A 13,870-nucleotide genomic window follows, 5' to 3' on the forward strand; every position below is an offset into this window, starting at 1 on the left:
GTTTTTTTTTGAGACAAAGTCTCACTCTATCATCCCAGCTAGAGTGCAGTGGCGTCATCATAGCTCACAGCAACCCCAAACTCTTGGGCTCAAGCCATCCTCCTGCCTCAGCTTCCTGAGTAGCTGGGACTACAAGTGCCCACCACCACACCTGGCTAATATTTCCTATTTTTGGGTAGAAACGGGGTCTCATTTTTGCTCAGGCTGGTCTCAAATTCCTGGCCTCAAGCAATCTTCCCGCCTCAACCTCCCAGAGTGCTAGGATTACAGGCATGAGCCACTGTGCCTGGCTCGTGTGCAAGTTTTTATGTGGACATATGTTTTCATTTCTCTTGGATAAATACCTAGGAGTAGAATTGCTGGGTTGTATAGTAACTCTATGTGTAATCTTTTGAGGAACTGCCAAACTTCTTCCAAAGTGGTTTATACCATTTTACATACATTCCTACTGGTATGAGAGTTCCAATTTCTCCACATCTTCACCAATAGTCGTTATTGTATGTTTTTGATTCTAGCCATGCTTGTGGCTGCGAAGTGGTATCTCATCATGGTTTCGATTTACATGTCCCTGATAGCTAATGATGTTGAGTATCTTTTTATGTGCATTTGTATATCTTCTTTATAGAAATATCTACTCACATCATTTGCCCATTTTTTAATTGAGTTCTTTGTCTTTTTATTATTGAATTGTAATCGTCCTTATATATCCTAGTTACAAGTCCATCAGATACATAATTTGCAAAACTTTTCTTCCATTCTGTGGGTTGTCTTTATGCTTTCTTGATGGTGTCCTTCGAAGAACAAAAGTTTTGTTGTTTTTTTTTTTTGATGATGTCCAATTTATTTTGTCGTTTTCGTTCCTCGTGCTTTTGGTGTCACATCTAAGACCCTGTGTTGGTTTTTAAACTCCAGGTATTACAAGACCAAGTGGATGAACTCCAGTCTGAGCTGGAAGAATATCGTGCACAAGGCAAAGTATTCAGGCTTCCTCTGAAGAACTCGCTGTCAGAAGAACTTGATGTTAACAGCGGCGGCATTGAGGCTGACCAGGGTAAACACATTCACATACCATCTGAAAAGGCTTTAGTTAAAGCCTTCCACCTTTGTTTTTAGAACCTTTGTTGAATATAAATTTGCAAAAATTTGGCAATCTTAAAAAAAAAAAAAAAAGACTTTGGCGATACTCTTTTTTTTGAGTTGTTTCATTTGTGGCCTGGTTTTTCATTTGTCCTTGAGGTCTTTATGAGAATATTTCCATCTGATTTTGATATGTGTCAACAAAGGAATGGAAAAATCAAACCACAAGGGTATTTGCTTTGTTTAAAAAATAAACAAAAATCTGGCCGCAAATCTGGGAATCCAGGCCTTTGGAGTGTTAGAATTCAGACGCTGAGCTATTGCCGAGTCCTCCCTTTCTGAGAGGGCCTCGCTGGTATGAGGTTGGTTTTGGAGAATGGGCCGGCCAGCAACCTCAGAAGCCATAACTGGCTTGCTTGTGCTGGCTGCGCCGAATGTCTGCATTGCCTCTGCAAAACAACAAATAGGATAAATAAGGGTTGGTGGCCTGTGCCTTTGAGGAAAATTTTGAGTGGCAAAGTTGGGCAGCAGAGTTGTTAGGGAACCCTCCCACATTCACTGTCTGCTCTTTCCCTCCCTTCTCATAGCCAGCCTCTTTTCTTGGGTTTGTTGAGTTTGAATTTCAGAAAGGGCTGATAGTCGATTCTTCTGTTATAAATAGCTTTCCCTACTGCTACTTAGGACGGGAGTACGGTTCTTACAAAGGTGGCTTATTCTGCCTTCCTGCTTCCCCCATCCCCACCTACTTGCTGTAGAATGAGTAAGGGATGGGGGAGGGGAGAGGAAGAAGACTCAAGACCTCTCCTCTGATTCCTGGCTCACTTTAGTCTAAGGACTGAAACTATATATCTCAGCAGCTTTTCTGAGCTTTTACATAGATGACCAAGTGTTAAGGGTGCTCCTCATGGGTACATGAAGCTGCACTCCTGTGGGAAGGCTTACACCCCGGATGTTACTTCTCGGTTGGGAATATGCCATAATGTATGAAGAGAAAGCCCAGAGCAAGCTGTCTATCCCAGCTGCTAGACCTATACCCAAGAAGTATATACCCTATACTCTTTGTCCCATCTGCCTGTGTATCCACACATGAAAAACTATTTTGGGTCCCCCTGCCGTGAGAGATTTCTGCACAGTATTAGACATAATCTTTTTGTCTATGTACTGGCTCAGCTCCCAAACTATGCTTCACATTTCAGTGTCCTCCTCCGTCATCATGGCAGTTGCAGAGTTGAACTCATGGATGAGTTGAGAATTTCACCCCCCCACACCACACACACAAAAACTGCCTATATCCAGGTTCCTAACCTATGCCCTACTTTTTTTATTTCACCTGATAATTTAAGATGGGGATCCACCCACACTCCAGGAAATTCACAGGACAGTAGCCAGTCTTCTGAAATGTTTAATGATGGGTTGGTTATATTGACCCATGACATTAACTCCTCAAGGCATAGTGGCAAGTGTGCTGGCCATTCCATTCCCCTGTCACATTGCCCCTCTGCAAATTTGTCATTTGTATTTTTGGGATGGCTAGAAGTCTGGTTGGTTTGACCAAACTACCTCATGGTATTACCTCAACTTGCAGCATTTTCATTAAGATGAGGTCCCATTTAAGCAACAATTTTCACACCTACCCCCACCTACTGTTCAAACAGATGGATTCTGTTGAGGTTTGGTATACTGCCTGTACATGAAAGCATCTGTTCACCTCCATTTCCTTCTCTTGACTTCTGTTAGTTCCTAGTAGATCACAGCTGTAGCAATTCAGGCTAAAGATTATTCCTTAGTTAAACTGGATGTATCTCCTCAGTTGCCAGATTATGTTATTCTGAGAACCTGCTGCAAGGTCAGTGGGTCCCGTGTGTTTCAGGGCTTGGTTCTGAAGAATGCAATCCATTGAACATGAGCATCGAGGCAGAGCTCGTCATCGAACGGATGAAAGAACAACATCACAGGGACTTATGTTGCCTCAGACTGGAGCTGGAAGATAAAGTAAGTCCTTCCTACCGATCCAGTTCTCAAGTTACTTTGAGCTCTGACAACCTTTTGCATGTAGGCCATTCCCAATTCCTTTTTCTCATAGAGCAGCACTTTCTATGCATTTCCTCTCATGTCTGGTGGCTTCCAGGAACCCACTTCCTCAGGATAATTTTATAGGCCTTTTCCTCCTGAGAGTTTCTCCAAAATTTACTACCTTCAGCCCTGGCAAGCATGGAACTTAAAGCTTTAAGTCCATTATATTATTTCCAACTGTTTAAAAAAAAATCTTAATAAAACCAAAAAGCCCTTTGATTTTTACATTTACCTAGTGAATTAAGTACAAGTCCTGAACCTTGGCCTCCAAACCCTTCACCATGGGGCTTCAATTTACATTTCCAATCTTCTCTTTCCCCACTGATTTGAGTTATCATATCCTCTAGCCACACTGGGTAGTTCCTGGTTGTCCATCTTTTGCTCATACTATTACAGACTATGCTATTATTATTTCTTTCTGCCTCTTGAAAGTCTACTTACCCTTCAGAGTTTATATCAGCTGCTACCTGGTGCATGAAGCCATTCCTGAATTTCCCCAACCAAATGTCATTTTTCCATCCTTTGAATCCCTGGGTTACATTGTAGCTCCTTTTTCTGTACCTTTTCTCTTGTATGTTGTGCCTTGTAGTATACCTGGAGTCGTCATATCTGCATCTGACCTGGTTTCTACTTGATGGCAGGGACTATGTCTCACCTAGCTTTATGTTCCCATGAGGCCTGCAAGTACCTGATAGGTGTTCAGCAAATATTTGAATTTAATTAAATATTTTAAGACTCTAAGTTTGCAGTTAGAAAGGATGTGTGAGGGTCTGCTCAGTTCTTAGGGGAGTTCTTCAGAAACTAATAAAATTCAACCAGTTGAAAAAGAAAAGCAAACATGCCTGCCTTAAATATCTTGCTTAAAGTGTTTTTGAATTGTTGCTTTAAAACAAAATGAGGAAACCGAGGAATGTCTTATAGGAAAGAAAAAGTACTTGCTGCCCCTGTGACTTCCCTTTCCATGGCCTTGAGTTGAATGACCTTGTGGTGGGTCCCTCTCTGACTTCAGGTGCGCCATTACGAAAAGCAGCTGGATGAAACTGTGGTCACCTGTGAAAAGGAGCGGGAGCACATGAAGCAAAGGCATGAGAATGAAATACACACCTTGGAAAAACAAATACGTGACCTTAAAAATGAAATTGCAGAACTGCAGGGGCAGGCAGTAGTGCTCCAGGACACACACCACGAGACCACCTGCAGGCTCGAGGAGGAGAAAAAACAGCTGCAGATGAAGTTGGAGGAAGACAAGACTCACCTGCAGGAGAAGCTGAGGCTAGAACATGAGAAGGAGCTCAAGGTTAGACTGGCGCAGGCGGAGGAAGGCTTTGAGCGGGAGAGGGAGGGACTCCTTCAAAGTAGCACCTGGACAGATGAGAAGGTGCGAGACTTGACTCAGGAACTAGAGCGATTTCACCAGGAGCAGCTGGCAGCCCTGGTGGAGAAGCACTCTCTTGAGAAAGAGGAGTTGAGAAAAGAGCTCTTGGAAAAGCACCAAAGGGAACTTCAAGAGGGAAGGTAAGAAAGTTGGGGGAAATGGAACAGCCTGGGGCACTGTCTCTCAGGGCATCAGAAGTTTCGGTCAGTTAAGGACACTGGGAAAAATCAGATGGAATAGTAGCCCATTGATTTATTAGATTCTTTTAAAAATTTTTGACCAGTTTTGTCATTGTTTTGACATAAGCCTACCTTAGGGTTATTGAAACTGTTTTTGTTTTTAAAAGAGGAAAATATTCTTTGTACTAAGATTGATTGTATCTCATAAGGCTCCAGGTCAGGATGAGATGATCCCAAATGTGGTTCCTTCCTAGTTCAATCCTGTTGCTTTCTGAGAACAGCTATTTATAAGCTGGATTCTGAGCAAAGTTACATTTCCTCCCAGAGTTATAAAACAGCACCTTGTGCTTACCTTCCTCATGTGAAATCTCAGGTGCATTTGAAGGCCTTGGTACTTCACACCCTGATCAACTTGGTGCTACTTTATTAAATTACTAGCAAGAGCAGAATGAATTTGTCCATATGTGTGGTTTATGTACCTAATATCCTATAAAGCACGCTTAAGTAAAATGAAGGAATGTTATATATTCCCCAAGTTAGAGGTTAGGTTAATATGCATTTGATCATTTATTGTGAAATACCAGTTTAAGTCTTTGGTTTAAAATCCATAAACAAAGACATCCAGGAGTATGCCAAAGAATTTGGATTCTAAAATTTCCCTCTGACTATAGAGAAAGATAAATCCTTTAAATCAATTATGGCTGCTAGTCTTAGCTCTCAGAAATGAGATTCCTTTCCAGTACAAATGAATCACATAGGAACAAGTTACAACCATTTTGAGAAACTATTTCAATTGTTTGCTTAGCAGCCTCCTCTATGCACAGAAAAATGTTTTTTGTTTGCTTACAAAGTTGGCGGCAGTTTCAGTAATGCTGTATGTTGACTACATTTAGGGAAAAAATGGAAACAGAGTGTAATAGAAGAACCTCTCAAATAGAAGCCCAGTTTCAGGCTGACTGTCAGAAAGTCACTGAGAGATGTGAAAGCGCTCTGCAAAGCCTGGAGGGGCGCTACCGCCAAGAGCTGGAGGACCTTATGGAACAACAACACGAGGAGAAATCCCAGTGGGAGTTTGAGAAGGACGAGCTCACCCAGGAGTGTGCAGAAGCCCAGGAGCAGCTTAAAGAGACTCTTCAGAGAGAGAAAGCAACTTCTCTGGTCCTGACCCAGGAAAGAGAGATGCTAGAGAAAACTTACAAAGAACATTTGAACAGCATGGTCGTCGAGAGAGAGCAGCTGCTCCAAGACCTGGAAGATCTAAGAAATGTGTCTGAGAGCCAGCAAAGCCTACTGTCTGGCCAGATACTTGAGCTGAAGAGCAGTCACGAAAGAGAACTGAGGGACCGTGAGCAGGTTCTCTGCCAGGCAGGGGCCTCAGAGCAGCTGGCCAGCCAGCAGCTTGAAAGGCTTGAAATGGAACGTGTCCAGGAAAGGCAGGAAATGATGTCCAAGCTTCTGGCCATGGAGAGCGTCCACAAAGTGACCTGTGAGAAAGCAGATCGAGAGAGGGCTGAGATGAGCACAGAAATCTCCAGGCTTCAGAATATAATCAAGGAAATGCATCAGGTGGCATCTCCTCTCTCCAGACTTCAGAGTGGCTGCCAGGCAGTGGGAGGGGAGGACATGGAAGGAAATGGAGCCATGTCCCTGCTTCAGCAAGGGGAGCAGCTATTGGAAGAAAATGGAGATGTCCTCTTAAGCCTGCAGAGAGCTCATGAACGAGCAGTGAAGGAAAATGTGAAAATGGCTACAGAAATTTCTAGATTGCGACAAAGGCTGCAAATATTAGAGCCAGGGTCAGTGATTTCTTCTTGTTTAGATGAGCCAACTACTGAGTTTTTTGGGAATTCTGCAGAACAAACAGAGCTGTTGTTACTGCAAAACCAAATGAAGCAAGTAAAAGGTGCAACCACAAGGCGCATCCTAAGTGACCTGCAAGACAGTGAGGTCCAGGACCTGAGAAGTACAGGGACGAGCTCTGCTCAGAGACAAGAGGTCAAAATAGAGGAGTCAGAGGCTTCGATAGAGAGTTTTTCTGAGCTTGAAAATAGTGAGGAGACCAGGACCGAAAGCTGGGACCTGAAGAATCAGATTAGTCAGCTCCAGGAGCAACTAATGATCTTACGCAAAGACTGCGATCGAGCTTCTGAAAAGAAACAGGATCTGCTTTTTGACGTTTCTGTGCTAAAAAAGAAGCTAAAGATGCTTGAGAGAATCCCTGAGGCTTCTCCCAAGTATAAGTTGTTATATGAAGATGCTAGTAGAGAAAACGACTGCCTCCAGGAAGAGCTGAGGATGATGGAGACACGCTACGATGAGGCGCTGGAAAATAACAAAGAGCTCACCGCAGAAGTTTTCAGGCTGCAGGATGAGCTAAAGAAAGTGGAAGAAGTGACAGAAACGTTCCTTAGCCTGGAAAAGAGTTACGATGAGGTCAAAACAGAAAATGAGGAGCTGAATGTTCTAGTTTTGAGACTGCAGAGAAAGATTGAGAAGCTGCAGGAAAGAGCAGCCCAAAAATGTGACTGCTTCTCCTTGTGGGAAGCTCGTTTAGATAATCTGGAAGTCGAACCTCATGAAAAGATACTTGAACTCAATCAGACACTGAAAGAGTGTGTGCCCAAAGTTGTGAGTATACACCATATTATAGAAGAATGTAAACAAGAAAAGCAGTACCTTGAGCAGGAGAATACAGGGCTCTTAGAAAATGGAAAAGCACATGAAATTGCCTGGTTACATGGAACAATTCAGACACATCAAGAAAAGCCAAGAGTACAGAATCAAGTCATACTGGAGGAAAACACTACTCTCCTAGGCATTCAAGAGAAACACTTTCAGCGTCAGGCCACGATAGCAGAGTTAGAACTGGAGAAAAAAAAGCTACAGGAGCTAACTAGAAAGTTGAGGGAGAGAGTCACTACTTTAGTTAAGCAAAAAGATATACCTTCTCAAGGAGAGAAGGAAGAAGAGCTGAAGGCAATGATGCATGACTTGCAAATCACATGCAGTGAGATGCAGCAAAAAGTTGAACTTCTGAGGTAATGTATGTACCTTCTAGACTTCACAAATCCCCCAGAGCACCTCACCAAAGCTAACTTCCGCTGCTTGCTGTGCCTAGAGAAACTAACCTATTAGTCTTCCGGAAGAAAGCGGTACTCTAGATTTCCTTCTGCTTCTGTGTCATATTAACAAATAAAATAACCTTGCATAGGAAGCATTCCCTTCCTCTGTAGCAAATAAATGTTGTTCATATGGGGTGTGAAAGTTCACAATGGCGAGTATTTGCATCACTGATGTACATCTTTAACTTTTTTCTAGCATTTCATTTGGATGGATAGATTTTTTTTTTTTTTTTTTTTGCTAAATGTTACTTTTCTCATTTTGATGAAACATGTTGTATGAGAATGAATGCCTTTTGTATATTATTAACTCACTTGGTAGATAAGAAATAGCTTCTTATACTAATATAGAAAAAATGTTGTTTTGGGGCTTATAGTTTCACACTTACATCACTTGAAGTGCATGCTGACAGCCTATAGACAATGGAAATTTATCTTGGAACATATAAGTTTATTGAGGAGTTACCAGATTCTAATAAATATGCTTGGAGAATAAAGACAAAAGTGGAACTAATTTGAACCACTGCTCACTTGACTTTATAAAATACGATTGCATAGTCTTCTAGCAAATTTGGTTTTTTAAAAAAAAAACTTGTAAAATATTATATCATGTCTGAAATATCTTAATACGAAACAAAATTATTTAATTCTGTAGTTTTTCCTCTCCTCTCTTCAGACCGTTTTTAGTTCTAAAAATCGGGATATAATAAGAAGAATAAAATCACAAAATAAACATCAGTGTACATATTTCAATGTGGCCCTTTGATTTATGTAGTGAATTTTCTTTCTCCAGGTACTCAGGGGCCTAAAACTAAAGCTAATACAGCTTAGTAATGTGGCTTGTGTCCATTCAGAGCAGGTAGGACTGGAGACTGAGATAAATGAAGTCATTTCTCAAAGCAGTGTACTTGCCATTGGGAAATCAACAACCAGAGTGAGCGTTGAGTCTCGACTCCTATGGCCCTGCTCAAGTTTCTTAGCTACACTTCCCTAACGTCTTTTAGTGAAATTCTTACTTCCCAAAAGAAATTCGTCAATATGTCATAATTTGATTTCCAAGTACTAAGAGACTACTAATTTAGACTTCTTTTTTTCACTGGCATGGAATACTCATCTTATTGGAAGTTACTAGAAAATATTTTCCAAAGATGCCAGATGACTGCCTTGTTGTAACTATTTTTTTTAAAATCTCTGTGCTTCAGATATGAATCTGAAAAGCTTCAAGAGGAAAATTCTATTTTGAGAAATGAAATTACTACTTTAAATGAAGAAGATAGCATTTCTAACCTGAAATTAGGGAAATTCAATGGATCTCAGGAAGAAATGTGGTAAGATATATACTTAAATTTTCTTAAGCCATTTTTGCAAGGACTAAAACTATTTTACTTCAACTTTTAAAGCCTAACTCTTCCATTTTATTTTCACCATTTCTTTAGGCAAAAAATAGAAACTATAAAACAGGAAAAAGCTGCAGTTGAGAAGATGGTTGAAAATTTAAAGAAACAGGTAAGGAAATACTTCATATTTCCCAGTATTTCTTCAGTCTGAAATTTTCTTTTTTTTATTTGAAATTTATAAATTTATAGCATATGCTACTAGAATAACATGTAGCTAATTATGATAAGGTTGTAAATTCTCAGCTTGAAAATGGAAACTCACCTCACTGTGACTCTCCAGTAGGTTCCTGTTTTTTTGAAATAATGTATTATTCTAGACGCTAAGTTCTGCCCCTCCCCCCAGAGCTTTAGTAATTAGGATTTTTTTTATGCTGAAGGAACATTTTAATCATTACAGAAAGATGAGTCATTCGATAAGTGTTGTTAGAATGACTGGCTTTCCTTTTTTTTCCAATTTATTTATTTATTTTCTTTTTAATTTCAGAATATTATAGGAGTATAAGCATTTTGGTTACATATAATGCCTTTGCATCACCCAAGCCAGAGCTACACGCGTGCCCATACCCCTTACAGTGTGCTCCTTGCCCATTAGTTGTGAATTTATCCGTTCCCACCACCCCGTTCCCACCCGCCCAGCACCGGACAAATGTTACTTCCATGTGAGCACCTAAGTGTTGATCAGTTAGTACCAATTTGTTGGCAAGTACATGTGGTGCTTGTGTTTCCATTCTTGTGATACTTCACTTTAAAGGATGGGCTCTAGCTCCACCCCGGATAATATAAGAGGTGCTAGTTCACCTTTGTTTTTTTATGGTTGAGTAGTATTCCATGGTATACATATACCACATTTTATTAACCCACCCATGTATTGATGGGCCCTTGAGTTGTTTCCACATCTTTGCAATTGTGAATGGTGCTGCCATAAACATTTAGACCCTAAGTTTTTCATACGAGCTTAATAATCAGTGGGGATAATGAGGTATCACCTCTAAAACCACACCTATAAAATACTAGCTCTAGCCCTTATATAGTTTCAGTTAATGTTAGCCCTCCCGTTTTCCTCACCATATTGAAAGGAGAAAGTTAAGGACAGAATTTCACAGATATAAAATGTCAGTTAATCAGCATATCATTTCACAGAAGTATGATTTATTCAGATAACTTGTACCATTCAATGCTTAATTTGCATAGTCTTATAACATGCAGTTGTAAAAAAGGAAGGCCATTTAAGAATCTATCTGAAACAATCCAAAGACAAGGACATACTATTGAGAGGGAGTATTTTTGGTACTTGGAATAGACAAGGCGTTAACATCCAAAATATATTTCAGACTCTTAGAAATAAATGGCAAAACCCAGTTGAAAAACAGGCGATTGATATGAATGTTCAAATCACAGGAAAAAAAAAAAGAATACAACATATACAAAATGGTTAGCCTCATTAGTGATTAGGGAAGTACAAATTAAATGAATTTCTTTTTTTTTAACCTATTGAATTAGCAAAAAGTAAAGATGGATATCATCAAGTATTAAAAAGGGTGTGAGGAAATGAGTGTACTCATACATTATTGATAGGATTGTAAGATGGTAGCACTGTGAGGAAGACATTTGGGGGATATCTATCAAAATGGTAATGTATGCACAGACCTTCTAACCCAGCAACCCTATTTCTAAAAAAAAAAATCCTAAAGACAAAATGCTACCATATGTAAATGGATTTTCCAGAAGGTCATTTTGTTTCTTCCTAATTAAAAAATAAAATGATTTAAAAAAATTAACCTATATGTCTATCAATGTGGGAATGGATAAATGGATTATGGAATATCCTACAGCCACTAAGAAAATAGAGCATATGGTGGTTTCAGAACACACTGACTTGGAAAGATAAGAGTAAGATGTTCTAAGTGAAAAAAAGCAGGCTGTTCAAAAATGAAATGATCCAATTTTTTTGCTAAAAAGAAAAAAAGAAGCTCTGTGTATATGGGTTTCGTGCATGCATAGAAAATGACCTGGAGGGATACATATCCAGCTGTGGACAGTGGGCCCTCTGTGGAGTGGGATTAAACTGAGTGTCTCACTTCTTCATCCACTTCTGAATTGCCTGAATTTGTAATAATGAGTATGTAGTATTTGTTATGAAAATATATTTTTAAAATTTATTGTCTATATAGAGAGGGTAAAAACAATTATATCTCTAAATCTGTTTTTTATCACAAGTTGGGTAACAAGTTTTTAAAACTTATTTCAATTTTAATTAGATTTCGGAATTAAAAATCAAAAACCAACAGTTGGATTTAGAAAATACAGAACTTAGCCAAAAGAACTCTCAAAATCAGGAAGAATTGCAAGAACTTAATCAACATCTGACAGAAATGCTACACCAGAAGGAAGAAGGGCCAGGAAATAGTACATGCAAGGAATGGGAACAAGAAAAGTCTCATCTGAAAGAAGAACTGGAACACTGTAAAGTGCAGGTATGGTCTATAGCCACCCTATAGCTTTTTTGGGGGGAAATTCCAAGAAATAGAAGAAATGCTTGTGTTAAATTTCTTATACATAAAGCCTTAATAATTAAAACAGTCTGGCACTGGCACATGAATAGACAAACAGGTAAGTGGAATAGAAAGTCTAGAATTAGGCCGGGCGTGGTGGCTCACGCCTGTAATCCTAGCACTCTGGGAGGCCGAGGCGGATGGATCGCTCAAGATCAGGAGTTCGAGACCAGCCTGAGCAAGAGTGAGACCCCCGTCTCTACTAAAAAATAGAAAGAAATGATCTGGACAACGAAAAAATATATATATATAGAAAAAATTAGCTGGGCATGGTGGCACATGCCTGTAGTCCCAGCTACTCAGGAGGCTGAGGCAGTAGGATAGGTTGCTGTGAGCTAGGCTGACGCCACAGCACTCTAGCCCGGGCAACACAGTGAGACTCTTGTCTCAAAAAAAAAAAAAAAAGAAAGAAAGAAAGTCTAGAATTAGACCCAAATACAAATGGAAACTTAGTACATAACAAAAGTGGCTTCTCAAACCACTGGGGTAAAGATGGACTTTTTAATAAATGGTGCCTGGATAACTAGGTAGACATTTGGAAATATATAAAATTAGGTCCACATTTCTTACTATACACAAGGATAAACTTCAATTGGATTAGGAGTCTAAATATAAAAAATAAAACTGTAGAAATACTAGAAGAAAATATGGGTTAATTTTTCTTTAACTTTTGTGTCAAAGAAAGGCTGTCTAACTGTGACTCAAAACCCAGAAGCAATAAAAGAAAAAATTGATTATATTTTGAAAGAACTTTACATGGCAAAAAGATACCATAAACAAAGTCAAAAGATAACGGACAACCTAGGAGAAAACATTTACAACATATACCACAAAAAGAAGAACTAATATCCCTACTATAGCAAAATGGGAAAAATATATGGACAAATAATTCATCAAAAAAAAATAAAAATGGCTTTCAAACCTATGAAAAAAATGTTCAGAATAACTCATAATTAGAGGAATGCAAATTAAAACAACACTGAGATATAATTTGTTACCTGTAAGACTGGCAACAATTTAAAAATGTGAACATATTCTGTTGGCAAGGCTGTGGGGAAACACTTTCATACATTGCTGGGGAGATGCAAACTGATATTATCTTTGTGGAGGTAAATTTGACAATATCTAACAAAATTCCATATGTACTTACCTTTTGCGCCAGCAATCTCACTTGTAAGAATCTACCCTAAAGATACGCCTTCGACAGTATGAAAATTCCTATGCACAGGGTTACTCACCAAAGCATTCTTGTAATTGCAAAACAGTGGAAACAACTTGGTGTTCATGCATAGGAGAGTGGGTGAATAAATGTGGTGGATACGTTCACACTGTGAAGTAGTACTATGCAGCTGTTTAAAAAAAAAAGAAAGAAAAATTTATTTATATGAAATGATATCCAGGATATACTTTTTTGTTTCAGGATATACTTTTTTAAGTGAAAAAAGAAAGCTGAAAAGAGTAGCTATAGTACACCTCTGTGCATGCAAGAAAGAAGGGGACATTAGAAAGTACACATGTCTATCCATTTGTGCAAAAGAAACACAAGAATGATAAAAACCAGGAACTAATGAGGTCAAGAGTGAAAAATATGGAACAGAGGAATGTAGTAAAAGGGTTGAGGAAGGGAATGACACTTTTCTGAGTTTATCATTTGTATAGCTCTGACTCTTGGAACCAGAGTAATGTTTAATATACTGTTCCTATACCCCAAAATAAGTGCACAAGTAAAACCAGGCAATGTGGTGGGAAGAGGGGGATACAAAAATGGAACACAAACACAAACAAATGAACCTAACTGTATTATAAATGGGTAACATAACCACACCGGGGAAGAAAAGAAGTAATTTGAAAATTAGGTATCTTGACTGGATACTGTCCAGCCTGAAGAGAAAATGAACTATATATAAATGCAATAATAATCTAGTCAGTAAATGTGATTCTCATAGGGGTGTGGGTTAGGAATTCTGAAACTACTTATGTGTACTGGAACAAATAAGTAAATATAGGGTAGACAATAAGAACTGGCATTTCTCATCAGTGGAGAAGGAAGTTGCAAGTGGGAAGTAGGGAATGCTAAGATGAACCCTTTGATGTTGGA

At 39.2% G+C, this 13,870-nt stretch overlaps 1 protein-coding gene across 1 annotated transcript in view; it reads left to right on the forward strand.

The window, feature by feature from the left end:
- The window catches only part of NIN (ninein (GSK3B interacting protein)), a 95,582-nt gene that overhangs the window by 57,489 nt on the left and 24,223 nt on the right, over positions 1–13,870 (forward strand). The window contains exons 15-21 of the mRNA XM_012663747.1: positions 913–1,051; positions 2,948–3,069; positions 4,160–4,665; positions 5,598–7,742; positions 9,026–9,151; positions 9,260–9,329; positions 11,479–11,694. Of these exons, the coding sequence (XP_012519201.1) occupies positions 913–1,051; positions 2,948–3,069; positions 4,160–4,665; positions 5,598–7,742; positions 9,026–9,151; positions 9,260–9,329; positions 11,479–11,694 (3,324 nt within the window). The remainder of the gene's footprint in view (positions 1–912; positions 1,052–2,947; positions 3,070–4,159; positions 4,666–5,597; positions 7,743–9,025; positions 9,152–9,259; positions 9,330–11,478; positions 11,695–13,870) is intronic.

Source organism: Propithecus coquereli, unplaced genomic scaffold (genome assembly GCF_000956105.1).
Source record: "Propithecus coquereli isolate 6110/MARCELLA unplaced genomic scaffold, Pcoq_1.0 Scaffold83, whole genome shotgun sequence".
NCBI classification, from domain to species: Eukaryota; Metazoa; Chordata; class Mammalia; order Primates; family Indriidae; genus Propithecus; species Propithecus coquereli.